Source organism: Antedon mediterranea, chromosome 3 (assembly GCF_964355755.1).
Source record: "Antedon mediterranea chromosome 3, ecAntMedi1.1, whole genome shotgun sequence".
Lineage (NCBI taxonomy): Eukaryota > Metazoa > Echinodermata > Crinoidea > Comatulida > Antedonidae > Antedon > Antedon mediterranea.
Window position 1 is genome coordinate 22,755,175 of NC_092672.1, and position 25,108 is coordinate 22,780,282.

Sequence of the window (25,108 nt, forward strand, 5' to 3'; positions counted from 1 at the left end):
TGTAGACAACTCGTGAGTGGGCTAGATGAAGTATTGAAATCATTTTGAGTAATTTTAAGGGGTGGGTACGAAACTGCATTAGCGCCGTAATTGCATTAATTTAGTAACTTACTTTTTTGCCTACTGGAATGTAATTATTGCTTTTTTCCATCAAAATAGTTGTCTTTTTGATAGGCCCGCCTCCTCTCACTTAATTCCCCAAAACCAACAGTTCCTTTTTTTTTTCAAAAACACCGCCGCGCGCCACCTATAATAAAGTATCTAATAAAAAAAATAAAAAAAATCGCTGTGTACCGCCCTCTCTGTTATGACTCGGTGACCTTAAAATAAACAACAGCTATTAATTAAAATTACACATGTTTTTTGCTATGATTTTGCGATCAATCAATCAACAAGATAGAAGCCAAGGTTTAGCTAGGCTACAGAACAGTCAGTAAGCATACAGTTACGTAGGCCTAGAAAATTAATAAAATGAGTCTTGATGATAGAAAGAGCTTCTATGTTTGTAGTTGTTACTACACCCATAACATATTTTTACCTAAGTTTAAACTGCATGTGACGTAGGCCTATATAGATGATAAAATATTTGCTAATATTTGGAAACCGGTAAAACCTGTTGCTGCCAAATCTTCTTTGTACTAGGCCTAGGCCTAGACAGCAGAACCTGGTCTGGTCCTAGTTAAGTAGAACTAGTAGGCCTGTCTAAACTAACCCTACCCTAGACCTTTATTTTGGAAATTAGATTTTTGCCGCTGTAGCCATACTGAAAACTTTACATATATGAATTTATGATATAGGCCTTAGTCTAGGGTATGCAGTATTTTTATAATTTACATGCACAGGTCAAAATTAACAAATTATGCATTATGATGGTACAGTACGGTAGTACTGTAGTTTCCATAAGTGCTCCGTTTAAGCACTGAGTGAGTACATAATTATATGGTATGTAATTTAAATGTGAATGGGAAATAGAGAGAAACAAGCTTCAAATTGGAGCTACTGTATAGTACATATAATATTAATAATAAAATGTGAATTGTTTGTGTATTATTTTGTAGATTATTAAAAACAAAGGGTGTGACAATGAAGAAGGATTCACAGACGTTCTGAGAGTCGTAAGTAATTGATGTTTTAATTTATGTAATTATGTTAAGTTATCTGGCTGATAATGGTACAAGTAGCAAAATACAGTTCATGTGTGTGTTGTAGCAGAATACGGTACCTGTATAGCAGAATATGGTACATGTGTAGCAGAATACGGTACCTGTGTAGCAGAATAGTGTACATGTGTAGCAGAATACGGTACATGTGTAGCAGAATACGGTACATGTGTAGCAGAATACGGTACATGTGTAGCAGAATACGGTACCTGTGTAGCAGAATACGGTACCTGTGTATCAGAATACGGTACCTGTGTAGCAGAATACGGTACCTGTCTAGCAGAAAATTTTTCCCATAGTGGGACATTCAAATGCAAAACTATATTTTCTTTATTTTATTTCATACCATTAAACACATGTTATCTCACTAACAATTCATTTCAGGTTAAAACAGAAGTAAAACGTAGAAAATCACTTGGCCGAGATTATTTAAAGAGAAAAGAGACAATTTTAAAACATTACACACCACTCCATCAAGAGATATACAAACTACAGGTATGTAATTAAGTAGTAAAAAAATTAAAAGAATATTTTACCTGTTAACTACACCTTGCTGACGAAACACAACTATAAATGCATGTCTGATTTTGTAAAGAACAACTATTACAACAAATGTTTAGCTTGACTATTTGCCTGACTACAACTGACAAGGACAACTTCCCCCTTTAGTTATATATTTAGTCAAGATATTTAACTAAAAAATTTGAAATAGTTGGAAAATTTTTCTTCTTTATGGTATTATTTTCTCATTGAAATTGTTGTAGATTTCATTTCTGAGCCTAACATTTCTGAAGTTGGTTGAACATAGCAAGCAGAAAAATGCATCAATGCAAAGTTTGATAAAACTCATGAGTACTGAAAAAGGTTTGTTGATAGTTGACCTATTGTAATCAAATTCTATAAAAAATTAGTAAAGGATTCTAACTTAAATAACTGTACATTGTGAAGCTCATTCTGCCGTGGAACAGTAATCGAAAAAGATAAAAATCAAAGCTATACACTAGTAGAGCAAGCTTTCCTATATGATTAAAACTATTTGACGAAAAGGCATATTTCAAACACATTAAAGGAAAAGTTAAGCACACAAAAAATGGCAAAATTACATGTTTTTGCATTGTTATTTTGTGAACAATGGATGTTCTATAACTCATTAAAATGGCATTCAAAAACTTGCATATTTACTGTAATTACGTTTTATGTTTCACATTTAACTGTTTTTTTTTTATGTAGGAGAGCGTATTTACTCTTTTCCAATATTTACTGAAGAGTTTTGTAATTCATTTAAAGAAGAAATAGAACATTTTGAAAACACAGATTTACCAAAAGGAAGACCAAATACAATGAACAATTATGGTGTAAGTGTGGCTACCGTAAATGCCCTGCTTTGCATAAACTAATCAAAAACCCCACCTCAAATATTAACTCCCCTACCCCATTAACATCATTTGGTATAAATGCCCCTCATAAACATTAGTAGGGTAGGAAGGAGGGGTTACCGTGCACCCCCATGATGTATTTTTTTAATGTACATTTTTGTAATCCTGAATATATATAATTAACATTTTTTGATGTTCCCAAGACGAAATATTGTCCCATGGGGTCTTTTGGGAGCCATTTTGGTGGCCATCTTGGATTTATCAAAATCATAAATATAGACGGTACTTGACAAAGACTGATCATAGAGGTCTGATTTTGGTCTTAAATTGTTCAGAATATGCACATTTCTATGTACTATAATGAAAAGTTTTCGTTCAAAATGGCCGTAAATTCCACTTTTGACCTTTGACCTTGTTTTTACATAAGGGTCATATCTTGGTAACCCCTGGTCATAAAGATTTTATTTTTATCTTAAATTGTTCAGAATATCCATATTTATATTAGCTTTAATGGAACATATTTTTGAAATTTGACAGGAAATATCATTTTTTACCTTTGACATTATTGCATAACGATTTTCGCAATAATTTAGACTATTTTTGTATTTTGTGACAATTGTAACAAAAGGTGTGTACACACTATAACAAAAGGTGTGTACACACTATAACAAAAGGTGTGTACACACTATAACAAAAGGTATGTACACACTATAACAAAAGGTATGTACACACTATAACAAAAGGTGTGTACACACTATAACAAAAGGTGTGTACACACTATAACAAAAGGTGTGTACACACTATAACAAAAGGTGTGTACACACTATAACAAAAGGTGTGTACACACTATAACAAAAGGTGTGTACACACTATAACAAAAGGTGTGTACACACTATAACAAAAGGTGTGTACACACTATAACAAAAGGTGTGTACACACTATAACAAAAGGTGTGTACACACTATAACAAAAGGTGTGTACACACTATAACAAAGGTGTGTACACACTATAACAAAAGGTGTGTACACACTATAACAAAAGGTGTGTACACACTATAACAAAATGGCATGTTTTTTTGTTTAGTAATGTATGAAATATTTATTTTAGATGCCCCACGGTACAGAGGGTTACTTGTAAATTTAACAATTGGTGAACATATGAAAAATTGACATAATTCGTTTTTGCTTTAGCGTACATTCTAGGCTCCCCGACGAGGGGGTTAGATTGTAGTAATTTAAACCAAAAAAATAGTAAAATTGGCTGCTAGTCAGTGGGTTTTTGCTTGAATGTAACCATTTATTTTGTCATTTTATAAGTGACCAATTTATTTATTTTTTCATTTTTTTTTTCATCTTTCATGTTTTTTTGTGGGACAATACATCTTTAATGAAATTGTTGTTAATATAAAAGTTGCTTTCAAAAGACATCAGACCTCCCAACTCTCTCCCTAAAATACAATTTATTTTGGATTAACCAACAAAATATCCAAAGTTGTTAAAAAAAATGTTACTACTCTAGAAATAAACTGAACGTAAGATATTCATGGATTGTTTAATAAGTGAAGTAATAAGTTTGCCATGTTTACTATTATAAATAATAAGTGTTCTTGGATTGGATGTATTTTTTTTGTAAGTAAATATTATAGCACCCCTCTATAGTGTGGACATGCTTTTATAAAATCTTCCAATATTTCTAAGTTGGGAAGTCCAAAACTTCCGTATAATGGTTATCTTCAAAATTATATTAATAATTAGAGCATAGCATTTCATATTTGTATAGAAGCCTTTACCAGTGACATTGCTTTAAATCTTAATTACTTTACAGATTCACATTTTTATTTCTTGCCAGGAAAAGTCACGCCCAAGTAAGAGAGACAGAAAGTACAAAGGAATAACATTTCCTGGTATAAATTGGGGGAAAAAAATTTTTCGTCAAAAGGTAAGTTTTTCTCTAATCAGTTTATTGAGTTTGGTGATTTACGAATTGATTTAGAAATAAATATTCATGTACATTTTGATAAACTAAATGTATGTTTTTTAGTTCAAAACTACCACAAACAGCAAAACCACCACAAATAGTGGTAAGTTCATTTTATTTTTCTAACAGCTATACAATGTCAAGTTAACTCAGTTCATCTAATAGATAAATTATGATTTTCTTATACTTTATTTTGTATTTAATCAAATTTTAGAGGTGAATACTGAAACACCTGCAAAAGCTAAAGATGTGAGTACTACAATATAGCATTTGTTGACTGTTCTATTTAACTCAACTCTACCTCCTCAAAAAGAATAATCCATCTTTCTTTCAACTCACAAATTCATTACTTGTATACTGTTTAAAATGAGGAATTAAATCTATTATACTTTTAACATTATAGCCCTGGCGAAAGAACAGTGTTTAACTTTTCCTTATTCTATTAAGATCCAGCCAATGATAACCATTGACAGTAATTTGCCTTCGAATTTATATACTTACTTTTAACATGGTATATAACATTACACTGATATGAATGGTTCAGAAAGTAAAACATTTACCTCTATGTTATTTATATAAAATTTGTTATTTTTATTTCTTGTGCATCAGGTTAGCAAGAAATCAACTGCAGAAGGTAAGTGTGTAATTAACTTAAATTCTTAATACGTTAATTGTGCAAGTATAAAATAATGGAACATGCTGAGTGAATAATAATAGAATTAGTGAATGATAAAAATGATGATTCACAAATAATAATAATAAAGTTGATAAAATTAACAGTGAAAGTGTTTACTACAATGAATCAAGATAGCCTTTCTACCCAAAGAAGAGCCATTTAATAACCTTTTACATCTTTTCTTGTTATTTTAGGTTTAATTAGTTTTATCTTTTAAACATTTTAATTGTAGAAAAAGTGATTTACTGAAATATTGTTGCTACAGTATATAAGTGCATTATAAATTTATTTTTTATCTTATATAAATATCATGTGTAATATTTTACTGAAATGAGAAAGAGGTAGATCACTATTATTCAAATTGTCATTTAAGTGCAATAATGTTAAAAACAAAAACCAAAAATTAGGGTGAGACCACGAAACACAACCAAAAAAATGAACGTAAAGATATAATAATAAAGATAATGACAACAGAAAATTACCACAGAGAAGATGTCATTGATAATAGTAAGATTTAGACAAATTATAATAGTTGTAGAGATGATAATGATGATATATTCAATGTCTATTATCTTTTTACATATATTTAGTCTATTTGATTTGTAAACAATATTTTTTACACATTTTTCCCGTTGATTAATAAAGGAACTGAAGATGCATCATTGAATGTTCAACAATCGTTGGATAAATATATTATTCAGGAAATTTTTTCAAAACAAGAAGTAAAACAGTCTCCTTTGGAAACTTTTAACATTTGGGATCACGGGAGACAGTTAATCTATCAAGGAATACATCAGGTAAGTTTTGGACATTTTGTATGTTTGTATGGTCTATTGTTTGTGTATTAACAGTTTTAATGCCTAATTATGGCAGTATCTTATCTGTATCACATGGATAGGATTCTGCTGTGTGTAGATAGGTGGGAACATGCCCACTGTAAAGATTGTTGTTTAGGCCTTCCACCTATCTTAATGTTAACAGATTACCCAACAAACCTCTGTGTATCTCTTCACACACCCAATCTATAAGTTTTGCAAGCTATCCATAGACTTCTCTCACTACATGTGAAGTGAATTTGAAGAGCTTTTTCTCTATTTAGAACTCTTAACTATTTATAAAGTTTACTTTTCTTTATTCTAATATATTTGTATTCTATTCACATTATTTCTATATTGCTGTTTTAAGAGATAAGTATTTCTTTGATGATATGCGGTCTATATGTTCTGGATATATTTATTGATTTTAGAAAACACTGCATTCTATTACATCAGTAGGCTTTACTATCCTTGTCAAATAGTTTATAAATAATTGTTTTTATTTTGTATGCAGATCTTTGTGACATCAGAGGCAGTTTATGTTGCTGTCTTTGATTTGAGTAAAGACCTCGATGATCCTGCAATAGTAATAGATCCTAATGGGGTAAGTATTTCAGGGGTATTAGATTAGATTAGATGTTGTTGACAATCTCATTCATTAGTTAAAAGTAAATTGCTTTCATTGCATTGCAATGTAGCTGTGTCAAAGAATGTCATACTTACTTTTATATATATAGACTAGTGCTGTTCCACCGTACCACGCCGACAATGTTAAAGAGTCGCTATCCAATCAAGTTTGAACAATACCATGAAAGCCCCAGTGGTCTAATGGTTAAAGCAGAAGGTTCCGGGTTCGAGTCTCGGTTGGGAAGATTTTTTCTCATTCTCGCAGATTTCCTCATCTTATCATTTCAAATTAATTAATTCAATTTCAGTATATCACCGGGTGGTTTAGAATTTATTCTGTGCCTGTAATGTTTATATGTATATATGTATATAATAACATAAAGTTGAAATTATACGATTTTTATTTGGTACTAAAATAATATACAATTTCTTATAGATTTTTATTATTTGAAATTAAATTATTTTTTACAGCAAGAACGTGAACATCATTGGACAAATCGTCAGTTTTTACTGTCTTCGATCCTGTCAGTTTATTCCCATAGTCGTATATTGGGACAGAATATTGAGAAGGAAGTAAATTTACCTGCTATCCTTGTTGTTGGCACACACAAGGCAAGTCTGGGAGAAACAGAAGAAGAACAAAATAAAGAGGTTAGTAATAATCTAGAATAGGTTTGTGTTTACAGTTAATACAAAGCTTAAAATATTTGTCTTGGGCACATGTACCACAGTGGGTATAGTAAATTTAAACTGTAGGACTAATAATCAATCAATTTTCACAGTTATAAATCCACCAAATGTAATTTAGCTTTTTGTGCAAATTAAGTTGACATGACATAAAACAAGTGATTGTCAAATTTGAAATATATAAAAAATATACTTGATGAAAATGAAACATAGAAGAGGTAATTTAGACTTTATTAATATTACTACATGTTAGCATTTTAAGGTTTTAAAATAAAGTTTTGGGGAGAAAAATTAACAATTCTTTTTGTATGTTTAAATACGGTGCTGTTTTTATTTTCTTTTGTTTGTATATATTATGTAGTAGTGTTTACTTTTTGTTTAATCTAGGCAGAGGTGGTGTTACAGAAAGTTAAAGACTCCATGAAAGGAAAACCATATGAAAAACATGTACTTGGATACTATGCTGTTGAAAACAGTAGGGAGACTACAGACAAGAGCTTTAGTGATCTGAAAAAAGTAATTCAGGATCTTATGAACCATTTAAAAAAGTCTATTCCATTAAAGTGGATGCGGTTTAGATGTGAAATGTATAATCTGAGGAAGGACAAATTGATATGTTCTGCAGAAGAGGTAAATTTTTATTTTATTATAATTTTTTTTTTTAGGGAAAGCAAAACTTGTTCAATAAATATTGTGAGGCAAAGCACCTTTCTTTAACAACACATTCAAGACTATCTGCTCTTGAAAACAAATCACCAGATTCTATTATACTTGTAATTGGTGATGTTAATAAATGCCACCTTAACTATCCGGGCTATGTTCAATACATTAATAAACCAACTAACTCCCGTACCACTTTAGGTGCCTCGAATCATAACACAATATGTATGTTGCCGAAATACAGGCAATACTTTAATAATAAATTTAAGCCTGCTACAATTAAATACCGCTCCTGGACAAGAGATGCAATGGTCAGACGTGTACTATGACAACACTGGCATAAATGCTAGTGTGACTGTCATCAATGAATACATCAAGCAATGCATCAACAACGTGATCCCAATTAAACATAAGAAGTCATACTTACACAACAAACCTTGGATGTCTAAAAATATTGCAACATGCGAAAAACAGCGTGCCTTTGCTAATAATGTCTACAGTCTCGTGAAACAAAAAGAAATTAGAAATTCAAAAACTGTGATAGCCAAGCAGCATGTAAAGCAATGCAAACCATAACTGGTTTTAACTGTAAACAAAAAAAGGATATAAATGGTAATACAAACTAAACTTGTAAATAACCTCAATGAATTCTATTGTAGATTTGACAAATACGACTTTAGTGATTGTATTAATGCAAAAGTTAAGTTACTAGAAAGCAAAGTTAAACTATTAGATCATGAATCTTACATGTTGCATGTCAATGAACACTTAGTTAAGCAGGTTTTAGGTGTTAAGGTAACTAAATCTATGGGCCCTGACGGTATTAGTAATAAAGTCCTGAAATGCTTTAGCCACCAATTGTCGGCAGTTTTCACTAAACTATATCAATGCTCTATAGACTTTGGATTGATCCAAAATATTTAGAAAACTTCTCTAATTTCTTCTTTACCAAAAGCTAAAAATAAACCTCCTACTTACCTCAATGATTACCGTCCCATCGCGTTAACATCAAATCCCATGAAATGTCTCGAATCATACTAAGAGCACTGGGAAAGTCAAAAGATGAATACCGCAAATGATATTAATCAGTTTGCATATAAACCAAACCAAGGTGTGGATGATGCTGTGATCATATACAATGTCTATAAACACCTAGAAAAACTAAGATCCTACTGTATATCAGGTTAACCTTTATTGACTTTTTCAGTGCCTTTAACCATACTTTAACTGTATTCAATCCCACCTACTCATTGATAAGATGTATAAATTAAATTTCAATAATAAAATTTTCTTTGGCTTAAGTTACCTGAGAGAGAGACCACAGTATGTTAAAATCAGTGATACACAATCTGAATTACGCAAAGTTAGCACGAGCGCACCACAAGGCTGTGTCCTATCACCCATTTTATTCAAACTCTATACCAGTGACTACTTATGTAAAGAGCCAAAATGCTCAATTATCAATTAAGCTGAAGACACTGTCATAACAGGTTTTATGTCAGATAAACCAAATGGCTATTTTGATGATGAAGCTAACCAGTTTGCATAATGGTGTAGAGATAATTTTTTAGAGCTAAACATTACGAAAACTAAAGAACTTATTATCGATTTTAGAATTAAGAAACCTCAAATTGAACTTCTCCTTATTGATGGTGAAGATGTTGAACGAGTCAACAAATACATATATTTAGGAACCATAATTGACGAGAAACTCACTTGGATCGACCAAGCCGTGGTAAAGAAAGCTAACTAAACTATACTTTTTAAGGAAACTTTTAATGTAGATAGTAAAATACTGTTACTTTTTTATAAAGCTGTTGAATATAATCTGTTACTATGGGAACACTTCACAATTGATTACTATAAAAAGCAATACAAGCGTGTAGTCTACAACACCGATTTGAATACCGTCTCCTAATTGTATGAAGATTGTTTGATTAAAAAAGTGAAAGCAATAATGGATAACGATACCCACCCGCTCAGGCCTTCTTTTATGCTTAATCAAACCGGACGTAGAGTACCGCTTAGAATACGAACTTCATGATACCGATTATCATTCGTCTCACAATGCATTTTCGAGTATAATAACACAAGTTGATAATAATTATAATCAATCTTACACAGAATTTATAATATTAATTACACTCTCTGTAAATTATATTTCTTGTTTCGTTTTTATATCTGTATTTTATAGTACTGTATTTTTATATAAACTGTAGTTTTATATGAATTTGTTTACATTACATACTGTGTATTTTATATGAATTTGTTTACATTGCATATAATAATATGAATTTGTGTATTTTTAACTTTTTTAAGTTATTCTAAATGTTTTATGCTGTTTATTGCCTTGAAATTTCAAATTATATATTTTTTGGCAATAAAGTTATCTTGGATCTTGAATATGCATTGGCTTATAACTTTTAATTCAGGTTTAGATTTATTATTCATTCATTCAATTCATGTAAGACTTTGATAAAGGTTTTTCCTTTTATATATTATGTTTATTTCTGTTATATTTATATTTACTTTTAATTTATGTTTGAACAAGGAAAGTCTTACATGAATGAATAATAAATCTTGAGTATTGTATTTTGACGTTGAACTTGAGTGCAGAAAGTTATTTTGAAGAAACACCTACTTATTGTGTGGAGTACAACACTTGTATATTTATTTAAATTTTAAAAACATGCATTTTTGTTGATTTTAGGTTAAAGAAATGGCCAGACAAAACGGAATTGGTAATGAAAGCCAACAGTTAATTATGCTTAACTTTCTGTACGACCTTGGTGACATAATCTACTTGCCTGATAATGAATTATTACGAAATCAAGTGGTGTTGGACCCAATGAGTCTTGTTCAGTTTGTAACAGCATTTGTGACAGTCGTTACACCCGATGAGTTTAAAGTAAGTGGGCTTATGTTGATGAAAAAAACACTCATTCGTTCAGAAGTTGACAGATAAAAAAAATGCTAGATTGGTGAAACTTTTAATTAGTCTTAAACTTTCTCTAATTTATCTGTAAACCCTAACACAATAAAGTTTGTTTCATTTGACACAAATGTTCCAATTGTGGTAAAACATGTGATGAATCTATATATAGGAGTATTTTTAGAATGTGGTACGCAATGTCGATACTGAAACATACCCACACACAATAATATTATGCTGCTTTGCAGCAGGCTATCTCCATCTACAATAATTGTTTTGTGTATGATATAATTGTGAAGGTCCACCCAAATTCATCAAAGGTGTCAAAACAAAATTGGCTTTGTTTAAATTTGTTTCAATATTTGGACAATTTTTTACTACATACATGACCACCATCATATTTGCAGGTATAGCCCTCCAGTACACATATACAATAGCTTGTCTACATTTTTTTTTATGTCAAAGCTTCATTACAGTATTAAGAACCATTTGAGGGCACTTCCTAGATACAGGATACGAAAAGCAAGCATACCCTCTAGTTAAATTAATTATATTGGTTCTCATAAAAATTCTCTTCTTTCTCTTAACATTCAATCACTACTGGTTCATGGACACAAAAGTACATTTTGATTGTTTTGTTATTTTAGACACCTCAGTACCTTGAAGCCTTTAGAAACCTTGACAAAGGCATACTGGATGAGATGTTGTTAAAGAAATTGTGGGAGAAGAAGGGTATTGATAGTAAGAAATTCCAATACCTTGTAGACCTGATGATTCGATTTGGTTTCATTTGTGAGAGAACAACCTCCACCAGCCAAGCCAACACAGCAAGTACATCTACAGTAAGATTTTTTCTCAACTTTTTTGCACAAATTTATTTTACGGCCAATATTTTATATGTTTTTTTAAGAACAACCCTGTTGTTGACATACCCTGACTTCTGAGAGGTAGTTTAAATGGGATATAAAGGAATTTTTGTAATTGATGAAAGCTGCTTACGTTTTGCCCAATAACGCAGTTAGGCCGTCTCAGTCTTGAACCTTCCTTGCTACTGGCCTGATTTTAACAAGACTTAGTATTAAAGATGTTAGATACATTGCTTTAAGCACTATTATTTTACTGTACTTGATTAAAGTTTGATCAAGGCAGATTAGATTTTATTGCATTTTTACACATTTTAACATTAATTATTTCAGAAATCAGTTGTCACGCGATCATTTTTTGTACCACTACGACTTGCTTTTGAGACGTCACCATCCAGTGAAGTGAAGTCTGTGCATGATGGGCTCTCTATCAGCATCTATTACGACCTTTGTGGACATCTGCCTGACATACTGTTTCCATATTTAGTGATTGATTTCATTAATGAATATCAGAAGGAGACAGAAGATGAACCACAACTATCCCATAATCATGCTGAGCTCTACATAGACCAATGTCATAATGTGATTCTGTCTCTTGTTCAATTGATAACTAAAGAAGATGAGCGAAAGTTCATGTTAAAGGTGACATTAAATCTTAAATTTAAACTACCAATAGTGTAATGTTATGATTTGGTACTATTAATATGTTATATACAAGTGTGCGACAATAATGCATGCAATAGCTTTCAAATCCTAAAAATAATATGCTACAACAGATCAAGTGAAGCATATTAAAACTAGAATGGCACTCCGAGAGTGCATACCTCCGCCTACTGTAAAATTCTTAATGCTGCGTGTGATTGGGCTAATTTCACTACAACAATTTGTATGCAAGTTTGGTGTAAATGTTATTTAACCAGCCTTTCAACTGACAATAGTTTCAGTTGACTATCAATAGAACAGCAACGACAAAAACAAGAAATTGAAATTCCAGTTTATTTGTTACTTTGAGACTGCTCGCCAGCTTTTGAAAATGCTCTCCAATCTTTTAAAACTAGCAGGTTTGAAAATAATAATAAAAAGTCCAGAATTGGCATCCTGAGATCCATAAGATTTATTACACACATAATACACAAATATACTTATGTACTTTAAAATGTTTGTCTTTAGGCAACAATTAAAGGCAGAATGGCAATTGCAGAAACAGCTACCACAGAATGTGAACCTTCTCCTGAAGCATGTAAACATGTATGTTATGATTTCTTTTAAAACATGCACCATTGGTGGCGACATTCAATATTTTTATTCATCGATAAGTCCAGAAAATACGAATACACCGCACAATGAATACGTAGTACCGGGACGATTCGGCCAGGATACGATTCGTGTACATACATCATTTCTGCCAGGGGACATAATTGGCATATATTTCGCATCTTACAAGACTTATTTTCAGTACAGGTTAAAATCTCACACACATAGTTTCCAGAGGGGTTGGCCATGTTTCAGAAATTCCCACTAGAGGGTGCGCGAGTGAAGCAAACAAACTCTCTAGTTAAAAGGAATTATCAACTTTTTTTTCTTACAGGTTATGTCAACGCTTGAGATGTCTTTCAAACATTCTAAAGATGGTGGTAGAAGGGGCATTAAATTCCATCGATGCATTCCCTGTGATTGTAGTAAGACATCTGAGAAGAAACACATGCAAGTTCTTGGAGATTTTCAGGAAGAGATGTTGCCATGCAAAGGAGATCGGATGAATGTTAAACGCTACAAGAGGCTATTTGGCAGTAAGTTCAGCAATACTAGAGTACAAATTATACAAATCACTGGTGCATTGTATTTCAGATTAAATTTCATGGGAAGGGGCTTTATTTTAGATTTTGGATCATTTGCCATAAGTAGCATTTAGTGTATACTTTTACTGCTTCCTTATCTATTATTGTAATAGAAGTGTAGATACATACAGGTAATGATTCAACAAATTACATGTAATAGAATTTAAACAATAACTATGAAGCGGTTAAAATATGTGCAACAAGATCATCATCATCATCACCCTTCATAAATGAATAGAATAAACTTTAAAACGTCATTAAAGACAAGCAATTACCCATAATGTTTAATGTCTGGTAAACAAGCATCATGACACTAGCAGTGGCACTGTGGCTTGGTGTATTACTGTACATTAGTCCTTGGTTAAATTCATAATACTAAGATGTTTCTCATGACCCAACAACAACACCGCAATTTACATAGACGAGTGATAATGGTAAGCGGTAAACTGCATGCTTGTCCCACGTAAGATCTATATCTATCCTGAGTGGGTTTCCACTCAACCGCCATCCACGTTTAAAAAATATAGATTCTGTATTTTTGTTTTTCATTACCCCTTACAGTTCCCGCTCATCTGTGTAAATTGGCCTTAAGCCTAATATTGAACCCGCTTTATAAAATATGAATTATGTTGTTCTTGCTTTTGGATCTGCTGCGTTAAAATTATATATACATACCATAATGGTATGTTAATACAATTTACAGGTTTAAACTACTGTAGTATTGTATGACAAGCAATTGGTCATATGATGTCAACACAAATTCAACAGTGAGTTTAAACTGCCTAGTTAAATACATGCATTCTTTTTTATTTGTATCAGTATTATTATCATCATTATAAATGCACTTTTCATATTAGTGTATCAATAAATAGGCCAGAAAATAAAGTGTTCATTCAAGTAAGCATTCGTAGCTGATGGGGCCATTTATTCAAAAGCCACTGCTGTCATCGCACATAATGTTTACACAGAATACCACAATGATCACCTTTTCAAAGCAACATATTTTATTTCGTCATTAGTAGTCGCATTACATGTATGCACAGTATTTGTTGTGGTTTGTTTCTAAAATGTTAATAATAATTATAATTCTGAATCAAAGAAAAGTATATTCTTATTTTGTAGATGAAAGAACAAGAGAATTGATGAAGCTAGCAAAAAAGCTAGGCAATGAATGGGTACAACTGGCTGTGTTCCTTGGGTTCACTAAGGCAGAGCTTGATGGCTTTAAATATGGCAATCGTAACATGCTAGGAGCAATATTCAGCATGCTAGACACTTGCTGCAAGAAGGCAGGTACTAGCAAGTCATGGAATATACAACTCACTAAAGCACTCAGAGAAATTGATAGACACGATTTAGCAGATGAAGTCAAAAGTAAGCTATAAACAGTGTTCTAAAAACTGCTAATAATTTTAGCCCTATCATCAGCATCATTTTCAATTTTTTATAAATACATTTTTGTTAAATATGTTTTACGTTTCATTATAGAGTTGATGTCTATAACATAGTATATTTTCACAACTTCCCATACAATACATTTCTTTTTTTTTGTAACACCATTGTTGGTATTTTAATATTTTTTACGTTTCATTATAAGTCTATAACTTAGTTTTCTTCCACGCCATTCCATTTTGTATTATATTATAGTTTCTTAGCAGCTTTTGGTCTGATTTTAATAAATAAATAAAACATTGTTCCAACAACAGCAACTAAAACATTGATTGTTTTATACTTTTATACTTTTGTACTCATTTTCATGTGCTTACAATTTAGATAAAGAATCTCAATTATTTTCCATGTATTTGGTTTGATAATGAACAACTATTTTGATTTTCAATGAATATATACAATTGCCCAGCAGGTAATTTAGTGATATTTTGTTTAAGTAATACTGTAGTAAGACAATGTATTCTCCACATTCAACTTGTTATGAAAAAATGTTATTCCTATTACATTAAATTTAATATCAGTGTGTGAAATCTCAAATGTGAAAGAAATAAGAGAAAAATCTTTTTGTTTTCTTAGATGAAGCATCTAAAGAATTAATGGAATTAGCCAAAAAACTTGGCAGTGAGTGGGAACAAGTTGCAATATTCCTAGAGTTTGCAAAGGCTGACCTTGATCGCTTTAAGCAAGACAATCATGGTTACTTGCTAGGAGCAATCTTCAGTATGCTGGATGCATGGTACAGGAAGTCGTCAGGTACTATGTCACAACTCATTGAAGCCCTTAAACAAGCTAACAGAAATGACTTAGCAGATGAAGTTAAATGCAGGCTATGAAAACAATGATTTTTTGAATGTCACTGCCTACAACCAGCAGCATCACTGTCATTGAAATAATGTTGACTTGTGCATTTATCTATTGTGTATATTAAAATTAAATGTCATTCACCAAGGCATTTATTGGTCTTCCTGGTTGTATTCCAACCTTCCAGTTCATTTGTATTGTTTACAATAACTCAACAGTCTCACAATAGATTGTAAATCAATTAAATGTAATTTACCAAGGCATTGATTGGTCTTCCTGGTTGTATTCTAACCTTCCAGTTCATTTGTATTGTTTACAATAACTCAACAGTCTCACAATAGATTGTAAATCAATTAAATGTAATTTACCAAGGCATTGATTGGTCTTCTTGGTTGTATTCTAACCTTCCAGTTCATTTGTATTGTTTACAATAACTCAACAGTCTCACAATAGATTGTAAATCAATTAAATGTAATTTACCAAGGCATTGATTGGTCTTCTTGGTTGTATTCTAACCTTCTTGTTCATTTGTATTGTTTACAATAACTCAACAGTCTCACAATAGATTGTAAATCAATTAAATGTAATTTACCAAGGCATTTATTGGTCTTCTTGGTTGTATTCTAACTTTCCAACTCATTATATACTAGTATAATGAAAACAAATATACAGTTGTGTGCACAATTTAAACATTAAATATGACCACCTGCAATACCATAAGTTACAATTTACAACGTTCATATGAATTCGTTAAAATATTGGTATGTTGCAACTTGAATTGGATAAATCATATCAACAATTATGGCGGCAGTACACAACCACATTGATGGATTGGAAGTTGAAGGATTTTTAGATTTAAAATTGCAACGAATCAAACTGTACAACAGTATGTTTGTAAATACAATTTGTTTTGTATCCTTGTTGTCCTTTATTATTAGTATAATACAAAATATGTGTATTTCCAGTTTCAAACTTATTAACATTCACTTGGAAACAGACTAATGTATACATTATAAAGTGTAGATCATTTAATCATAATCATAATTAAGAATAAATGTTAGTTACTATAAGAATATTCTGCAATTTTAACGCCATTTTGTAAACTTTTTTTTATAATTTAATTTTTTTACTGCCATATAATTAAGTTTAGTTTCTAGATGTTTGTTTTACTTTGTTTTTCTGAATAAAGAAACCTTTATATATTAGTCTTTAGATGTGTATGGTGTTAACCAAATTAACCAAATGTATTTCTATGTATAAATTTTTCAAATTATTTTGTTAAAGCTAACTACTTTTCTTTACTAAGATACCAGTTATTCCGATATTTACTGTTCAATTCAATTTCGTAACCGATATATGGCTAGAAATACCATTCAACGGCATGGTCCAATCTAATGCATGGTATTGATGCTTCTATACAATATTCTTATCTGTTAATACATTCAAATACAGTACTATTCAAAGGCATAGTCCAATCTAATGCATGGTGTTGATGCTTCTATACAACATTCTTATCTGTTAATACATTCAAATACAGTACTATTCAAAGGCATAGTCCAATCTAATGGATGGTATTGATGCTTCTATACAACATTCTTATCTGTTAATACATTCAAATACAGTACTATTCAAAGGCATAGTCCAATCTAATGGATGGTATTGATGCTTCTATACAACATTCTTATCTGTTAATACATTCAAATACAGTACTATTCAAAGGCATAGTCCAATCTAATGGATGGTATTGATGCTTCTATACAACATTCTTATCTGTTAATACATTCAAATACAGTACTATTCAAAGGCATAGTCCAATCTAATGGATGGTATAGATGCTTCTATACAACATTCTTATCTGTTAATACATTCAAATACAGTACAATTCAAAGGCATAGTCCAATCTAATGCATGGTATTGATGCTTCTATACAACATTCTTATCTGTTAATACATTCAAATACAGTACTATTCAAAGGCATAGTCCAATCTAATGGATGGTATTGATGCTTCTATACAATATTCTTATCTGTTAATACATTCAAATACAGTACTATTCAAAGGCATAGTCCAATCTAATGGATGGTATTGATGCTACTATACAACATTCTTATCTGTTAATACATTCAAATACAGTACTATTCAAAGGCATAGTCCAATCTAATGGATGGTATTGATGCTTCTATACAACATTCTTATCTGTTAATACATTCAAATACAGTACTATTCAAAGGCATAGTCCAATCTAATGCATGGTATTGATGCTTCTATACAACATTCTTATCTGTTAATACATTCAAATACAGTACTATTCAAAGGCATAGTCCAATCTAATGGATGGTATTGATGCTTCTATACAACATTCTTATCTGTTAATATGCTTCTATACAACATTCTTATCTGTTATACATTCAAATACAGTACTATTCAAAGGCATAGTCCAATCTAATGCATGGTATTGATGCTTCTATACAACATTCTTATCTGTTAATACATTCAAATACAGTACAATTCAAAGGCATAGTCCAATCTAATGCATGGTATTGATGCTTCTATACAACATTCTTATCTGTTAATACATTCAAATACAGTACTATTCAAAGGCATAGTCCAATCTAGTGCATGGTATTGATGCTTCTATATAACATTCTTATCTGTTAATACATTCAAATACAGTACTATTCAAAGGCATAGTCCAATCTAATGGATGGTATTGATGCTACTATACAACATTCTTATCTGTTAATACATTCAAATACAGTACTATTCAAAGGCATAGTCCAATCTAATGGATGGTATTGATGCTACTATACAACATTCTTATCTGTTAATACATTCAAATACAGTACTATTCAAAGGCATAGTCCAATCTAATGGATGGTATTGATGCTACTATACAACATTCTTATCTGTTAATACATTCAAATACAGTACTATTCAAAGGCATAGTCCAATCTAATGCATGGTATTGATGCTTCTATACAACATTCTTATCTGTTAATACATTCAAATACAGTACTATTCAAAGGCATAGTCCAATCTAGTGCATGGTATTGATGCTTCTATATAACATTTTTATCTGTTAATACATTCAAATACAGTACTATTCAAAGGCATAGTCCAATCTAATGGATGGTATTGATGCTTCTATACAATATTCTTATCTGTTAATACATTCAAATACAGTACTATTCAAAGGCATAGTCCAATCTAATGGATGGTATTGATGCTACTATACAACATTCTTATCTGTTAATACATTCAAATACAGTACTATTCAAAGGCATAGTCCAATCTAATGGATGGTATTGATGCTACTATACAACATTCTTATCTGTTAATACATTCAAATACAGTACTATTCAAAGGCATAGTCCAATCTAATGCATGGTATTGATGCTTCTATACAACATTCTTATCTGTTATACATTCAAATACAGTACTATTCAAAGGCATAGTCCAATCTAATGGATGGTATTGATGCTTCTATACAACATTCTTATCTGTTAATACATTCAAATACAGTACTATTCAAAGGCATAGTCCAATCTAATGGATGGTATTGATGCTTCTATACAACATTCTCATCTGTTAATACTTTAAAAATTATAAAAGATCAATTATTATCAACCTATTGGTAAGATCAATATATATATATGTCATGTTATAAGCCTGTTATATAATCTGTCAACATTTTTTGTTTTAGTATTTTATGTTTTTAATATAATCATGTTTGTAATTGTTATTATGTTTTTAGGCATGTAGTACATATCATGTTTGTAATTATTATCGTACGAGTTTGCTATTTTTTGGTCATTCTTTCCATTTAAATTGTCAGAAATCAATTGTGATACATCTAGTGAATCACACAAATCGATGAGAACATTTTAGAGATTGGTTACCCTCTCATTATGCCCAGTCTCTCAGCTGAAATATGTCAGGAGTCAATTGTGATACATCTAGTGAACCGCACAAATCGATGAGAAAATTTAAGAGATTGGTTACCCTCTCATTATACCCAGTCTCTCAGCTGAAATGTGTCCTATGTGTTTACATCTCTGATATGATGTTATATAGGCCTATATTCTAAAAAGAGAGATGGGAACAAATAAACTGACTCTGAAACAAAAATTATTAAAGTAAAACATGCAAACTAGATTGAAAATGAAAGCCATTTATTCTATGATTGTACACAGCTAATTATTATGTTATGATACCATATTATATAGGAATCAGTTGTTAATATGTTATGATACCATATTATATAGGAATCAGTTGTTAATATGTTATGATACCATATTATATAGGAATCAGTTGTTAATATGTTATGATACCATATTATATAGGAATCAGTTGTTAATATGTTATGATACCATATTATATAGGAATCAGTTGTTAATATGTTATGATACCATTATTATATAGGAATCAGTTGTTAATATGTTATGATATCATTATTATATAGGAATCAGTTGTTAATATATGTTATGATACCATATTATATAGGAATCAGTTGTTAATATGTTATGATACCATATTATATAGGAATCAGTTGTTAATATGTTATGATACCATATTATATAGGAATCAGTTGTTAATATGTTATGATACCATTATTATATAGGAATCGGTTGTTAATATGTTATGATACCATATTATATAGGAATCAGTTGTTAATATGTTATGATACCATTATTATATAGGAATCAGTTGTTAATATGTTATGATACCATATTATATAGGAATCAGTTGTTAATATGTTATGATACCATTATTATATAGGAATCAGTTTATAAAATGTAGTGTTAACTATCTGTCGGTTATTTTGTACTCCAAAGCAGATGTATTTTGTGATGTAGTTAAATATCTATGGACGTTTTATTACGAAAGGAAAATTATAAAACACATTTTAAATATTTTTATATCACTATTTTGAATATAAAGTATCTAATTTACAGTACTAAATTGTTTATATTTGTATGATAAAATAATTATAAATGAATAAAAGCGGGATGATATTTCCATGAAATATTTTTAATTACCGTGATAATAATTTGTATAGTTTGAGCTTAATTCATTTTAAATCTGTGTCGTTGTAAGAAGAGAACACCTCAAGTATTAATCCGCGTCTCTTTGATTGCCGTTTAAATATCACGTCATCGTTCATCATCATTGCCGTTCGTGTTCATTACCATTGTCACTATCGTCATTATTATCAAATCATTATTCGCCACCATCATTCGAAACTGTATATTAAAATGCAACGTATTTTTTTCGGAATTCTGTGGGTCACCTCATTAGTGCACTAGAGAGAAATTTGTACTAATGCGTCTTTAAATTATCTCTAGACTTCAAAAGTATATAATTAAATGCACCGTGCAGCAATCAGTATACTTCAAGAAAGAGATCCAAATACTTTGAGGAACTGTAAGCACGCCGAAAAAAAAAACAACTCATCATGGTGAAGTGAACATGATAAATAGTAAGCAAATACGAATAAAAACAACTCATCATGGTGAAGTGAACATGGTAAATAGTAAGCAAACATGAATAAAAACAACTCATCATGGTGAAGTGAACATGATAAATAGTAAGCAAACATGAACAAAAACATCTCATCATGGTGAAGTGAACTTGATAAATAGTAAGCAAACATGAATAAAAACAACTCATCATGGTGAAGTGAACATGGTAAATAGTAAGCAAACATGAATAAAAACAACTCATCATGGTGAAGTGAACATGATAAATAGTAAGCAAACATGAATAAAAACAACTCATCATGGTGAAGTGAACATGGTAAATAGTAAGCAAACATGAATAAAAACAACTCATCATGGTGAAGTGAACATGATAAATAGTAAGCAAACATGAATAAAAACAACTCATCATGGTGAAGTGAACATGGTAAATAGTAAGCAAACATGAATAAAAACAACTCATCATGGTGAAGTGAACATGGTAAATAGTAAGCAAACATGAATAAAAACAACTCATCATGGTGAAGTGAACATGATAAATAGTAAGCAAACATGAATAAAAACAACTCATCATGGTGAAGTGAACATGATAAATAGTAAGCAAACATGAACAAAAACAACTCATCATGGTGAAGTGAACATGGTAAATAGTAAGCAAACATGAATAAAAACAACTCATCATGGTGAAGTGAACATGATAAATAGTAAGCAAACATGAATAAAAACAACTCATCATGGTGAAGTGAACTTGATAAATAGTAAGCAAACATGAATAAAAACAACTCATCATGGTGAAGTGAACTTGATAAATAGTAAGCAAACATGAATAAAAACAACTCATCATGGTGAAGTGAACATGATAAATAGTAAGCAAACATGAATAAAAACAACTCATCATGGTGAAGTGAACTTGATAAATAGTAAGCAAACATGAATAAAAACAACTCATCATGGTGAAGTGAACATGATAAATAGTAAGCAAACATGAATAAAACAACTCATCATGGTTAAGTGAACTTGATAAATAGTAAGCAAACATGAATAAAAACAACTCATCATGGTAATGTGAACATGATAAATAGTAAGCAAACATGAATAAAAACATCTCATCATGGTGAAGTGAACATGATAAATAGTAAGCAAATACGAATTCCTCCAATTTAACTTATTGGGAAAGATGTAATTTTAATTGTAGATGACCTTTGCTGTTTTCATTTGGTTTTTATTGTTCAAATGTTATGATTGTACCGTTAAGCCTAAATTTCAAGCTTTGTTTAAAAATGATATATTGATAGATCTATTTATTGAACGAACAGTAGGCCTAATGTACTGTCTACACTATCAAACTATTTTGACAAAAAAGTGTGATGTGCCCAAATATGGTAATGATATTCCCAAATATGGTAGTGATATGACATCATCATATCCATATATGGGCACATCACATTTTTTTGTCACATATAGTTTGATGGTGTAGACAGAGCTTAATAATAATAACGGAGCGTTATTTGAGGGAAAAATGCCCCGGGGCGTTTATTATTTGAGGAGGTGGAAGGGTGGGCGTTTATGTCAAACGATGTCTTATTCAAAGGGGGCGTTTATTCGAATAAATACGGTAGATTATTTTGAAGTTAATCACTTCCGTAAAAAAACGACAAATGACAAAATAAAATGGTTAAATTCTACCAAAACCCATTGGCTTGCACTTGCAGCAATTTGACTCTTTATAAAATTACAATTTTTCAGGTAAATTGAATTTTTGTCAAAGTGGATAACTATAATGTGACATTAAAATAGCATCTGTATTTAAAATAATTACATTTCGATGATTATGTTGACACCTTAAATAATGAACAAAATATATATTGCGATATTAATTTGATTTAAAAATCAGGATTAGGATATAACATTAAACAAAATAAAAAAAACATTATCACCACTTAATACGAAACGATTTGGGAAGGCAACTTTAGCTTATGGTCATAAAAGATATCTCTGATTATTTGATGATAAATAGATGTATGAATTACTTGATCACAGTCATTCCAAATTACATCTTTCTTGCGTCTTTTAGTAATTAGTTAATAGATTATAATGATTAAGACATGGTTTATTCTTCCAGGTCTAAAAGTCTGTCGATCGCTTGATGATCGATTGATGACATAATATAGGGCCACATCCCTACCATAGGTCTGCAATATTTATTACATAATAGTATATCCTCACTTGCAGTGATCTCAACCATGATCCTGTTTTAGACTGATTTAAAAAAAAAAATAGATAAATTCGTATTATGGGTATTAGGCCTACTTTTTTTTAAACATTTCATTAACATTACGTCATTTCAGTAATTTCCCAGGTACGTCTTCTTAAGATTCCAGGTAATCTCTTTAGACGTGTACTATACTGGTAGTCGTCGGCAGAGGTCGTAGTAAGACACGTGTGTGTGTGTGTGGCACAAAAAAGTTTTCAGGAATCATGACTGTTTATTTACTTTATTCAGTGGCTTTTGTATAGGATAACAATAGGCCATTTCAATACAGGGGCCTAAGCCTATTAATAAGTATTAAGCTAGCAAGACAAGAATGAGTTTAGCCTTAATATAGTAGGCTGTGTAGTAAGTAAGTATGTAGGCTAACGTTAAGCCCCAGACCCGGCTTCACTAGGGCCTAGCTAGCTGAAATTGAGGTACCTGTCTTTCTTACTATCACAGCAGTTTTCCGACATGCGAGGTATGCAAGACTTGATAATTTTAAGATTGAATACCTACAACTTAAGCAATAAATCCGTTTAATAACTTGGTAGCAAAAGGGATACATTAGTCACTATACAGTGTGTGCCGCAATTGTAAGTAAACCACTGATGGAAGGTATCCCATCCTTTAAGTCCCATTCTCTACGTGTTTGGACGTTTTGTAAAAGTAATGCATAATATATATTACTTTTAGGTTTAAAAACACGAAACCAGGTCATTCCTTGTCGTAAATGTACGTTTTATGGTAATATGATAAAAAGAGAAAACCAATGCACTACTAATCTATTAGAATTGATTATTTTTCAGAGTTATCAGAATAGGATAAGATGAATGTAATTTGTGACCTTATTAAATTAGATCTAAAAAACATAGGGAATGGGACTTTAGACAGACTTCCTTCTTGATTGTATACTCCCTCAATGGTGGTATTCACAAACATTGTTTTGCCAAATGACTCCTTTGAAAGTACCACTACACCATGACATTTATATTAACTAAAAAGACTACTAAAAGTATTACGGTTACCTCTGACTTAATAAAAGTCTTACAGTCCATGTTGATTAGATTGCTGTAAAAGCTAAACCATTGTATAACTCACTATACGACAAAATTATACATGGTTTGCAAATATTTTTTTCTCAGATTTTGTTTTAACTCCAAAATTGTTCCACTCATTTTACCCGATGTCATCCTTTTAAGTTTGTAAAGCTTGGTTTAATACCTTTAGCAGAGCATCATTTCTTACATTTGTATCAGGGAGGTATTTGTATCATGGACACATTCTCTACCTTACCAAATTGTTAAGCCCAAACAAACACCATTTAATAAACAACTGACACATAAAATCTATGAGAGTAGTCAGCCTAGACGAGTACTTACTCTTTGCCTCTTTATTGCATTTAAGGTAAAGATTAATAAGATAATAAATTAACTTCTATAATAATTAATTATGGAAAACTACAGGGATATTGTAAATTAGAAATGTAAAACTATGAATATATCCACTGTCATGTAACA

General features: G+C 31.0%; 1 protein-coding gene across 2 annotated transcripts; it reads left to right on the forward strand.

Annotated features, from left to right (window-relative positions):
• The first annotated feature begins 395 nt into the window (after positions 1-395).
• On the forward strand, positions 396-17,055 carry LOC140045054 (uncharacterized). 2 transcript variants are annotated; one of them, XM_072089783.1, is made up of 20 exons: positions 396-433; positions 1,059-1,115; positions 1,545-1,655; positions 1,925-2,024; positions 2,391-2,515; positions 4,385-4,474; positions 4,577-4,616; positions 4,728-4,762; positions 5,123-5,147; positions 5,835-5,986; positions 6,519-6,608; positions 7,103-7,282; positions 7,706-7,948; positions 10,689-10,886; positions 11,558-11,752; positions 12,107-12,415; positions 12,944-13,021; positions 13,362-13,563; positions 14,734-14,985; positions 15,637-17,055. In XM_072089783.1, exons 4-20 carry the CDS (start codon positions 1,988-1,990, stop codon positions 15,891-15,893), a joined length of 2,508 nt encoding a protein of 835 aa, XP_071945884.1. In that variant the 5' UTR covers positions 396-433; positions 1,059-1,115; positions 1,545-1,655; positions 1,925-1,987; the 3' UTR covers positions 15,894-17,055. The 2 variants fall into 2 exon arrangements, with proteins under 2 accessions (XP_071945884.1, XP_071945886.1); XM_072089785.1 differs by lacking the exon at positions 1,925-2,024.
• Positions 17,056-25,108: the final 8,053 nt, after the last annotated feature.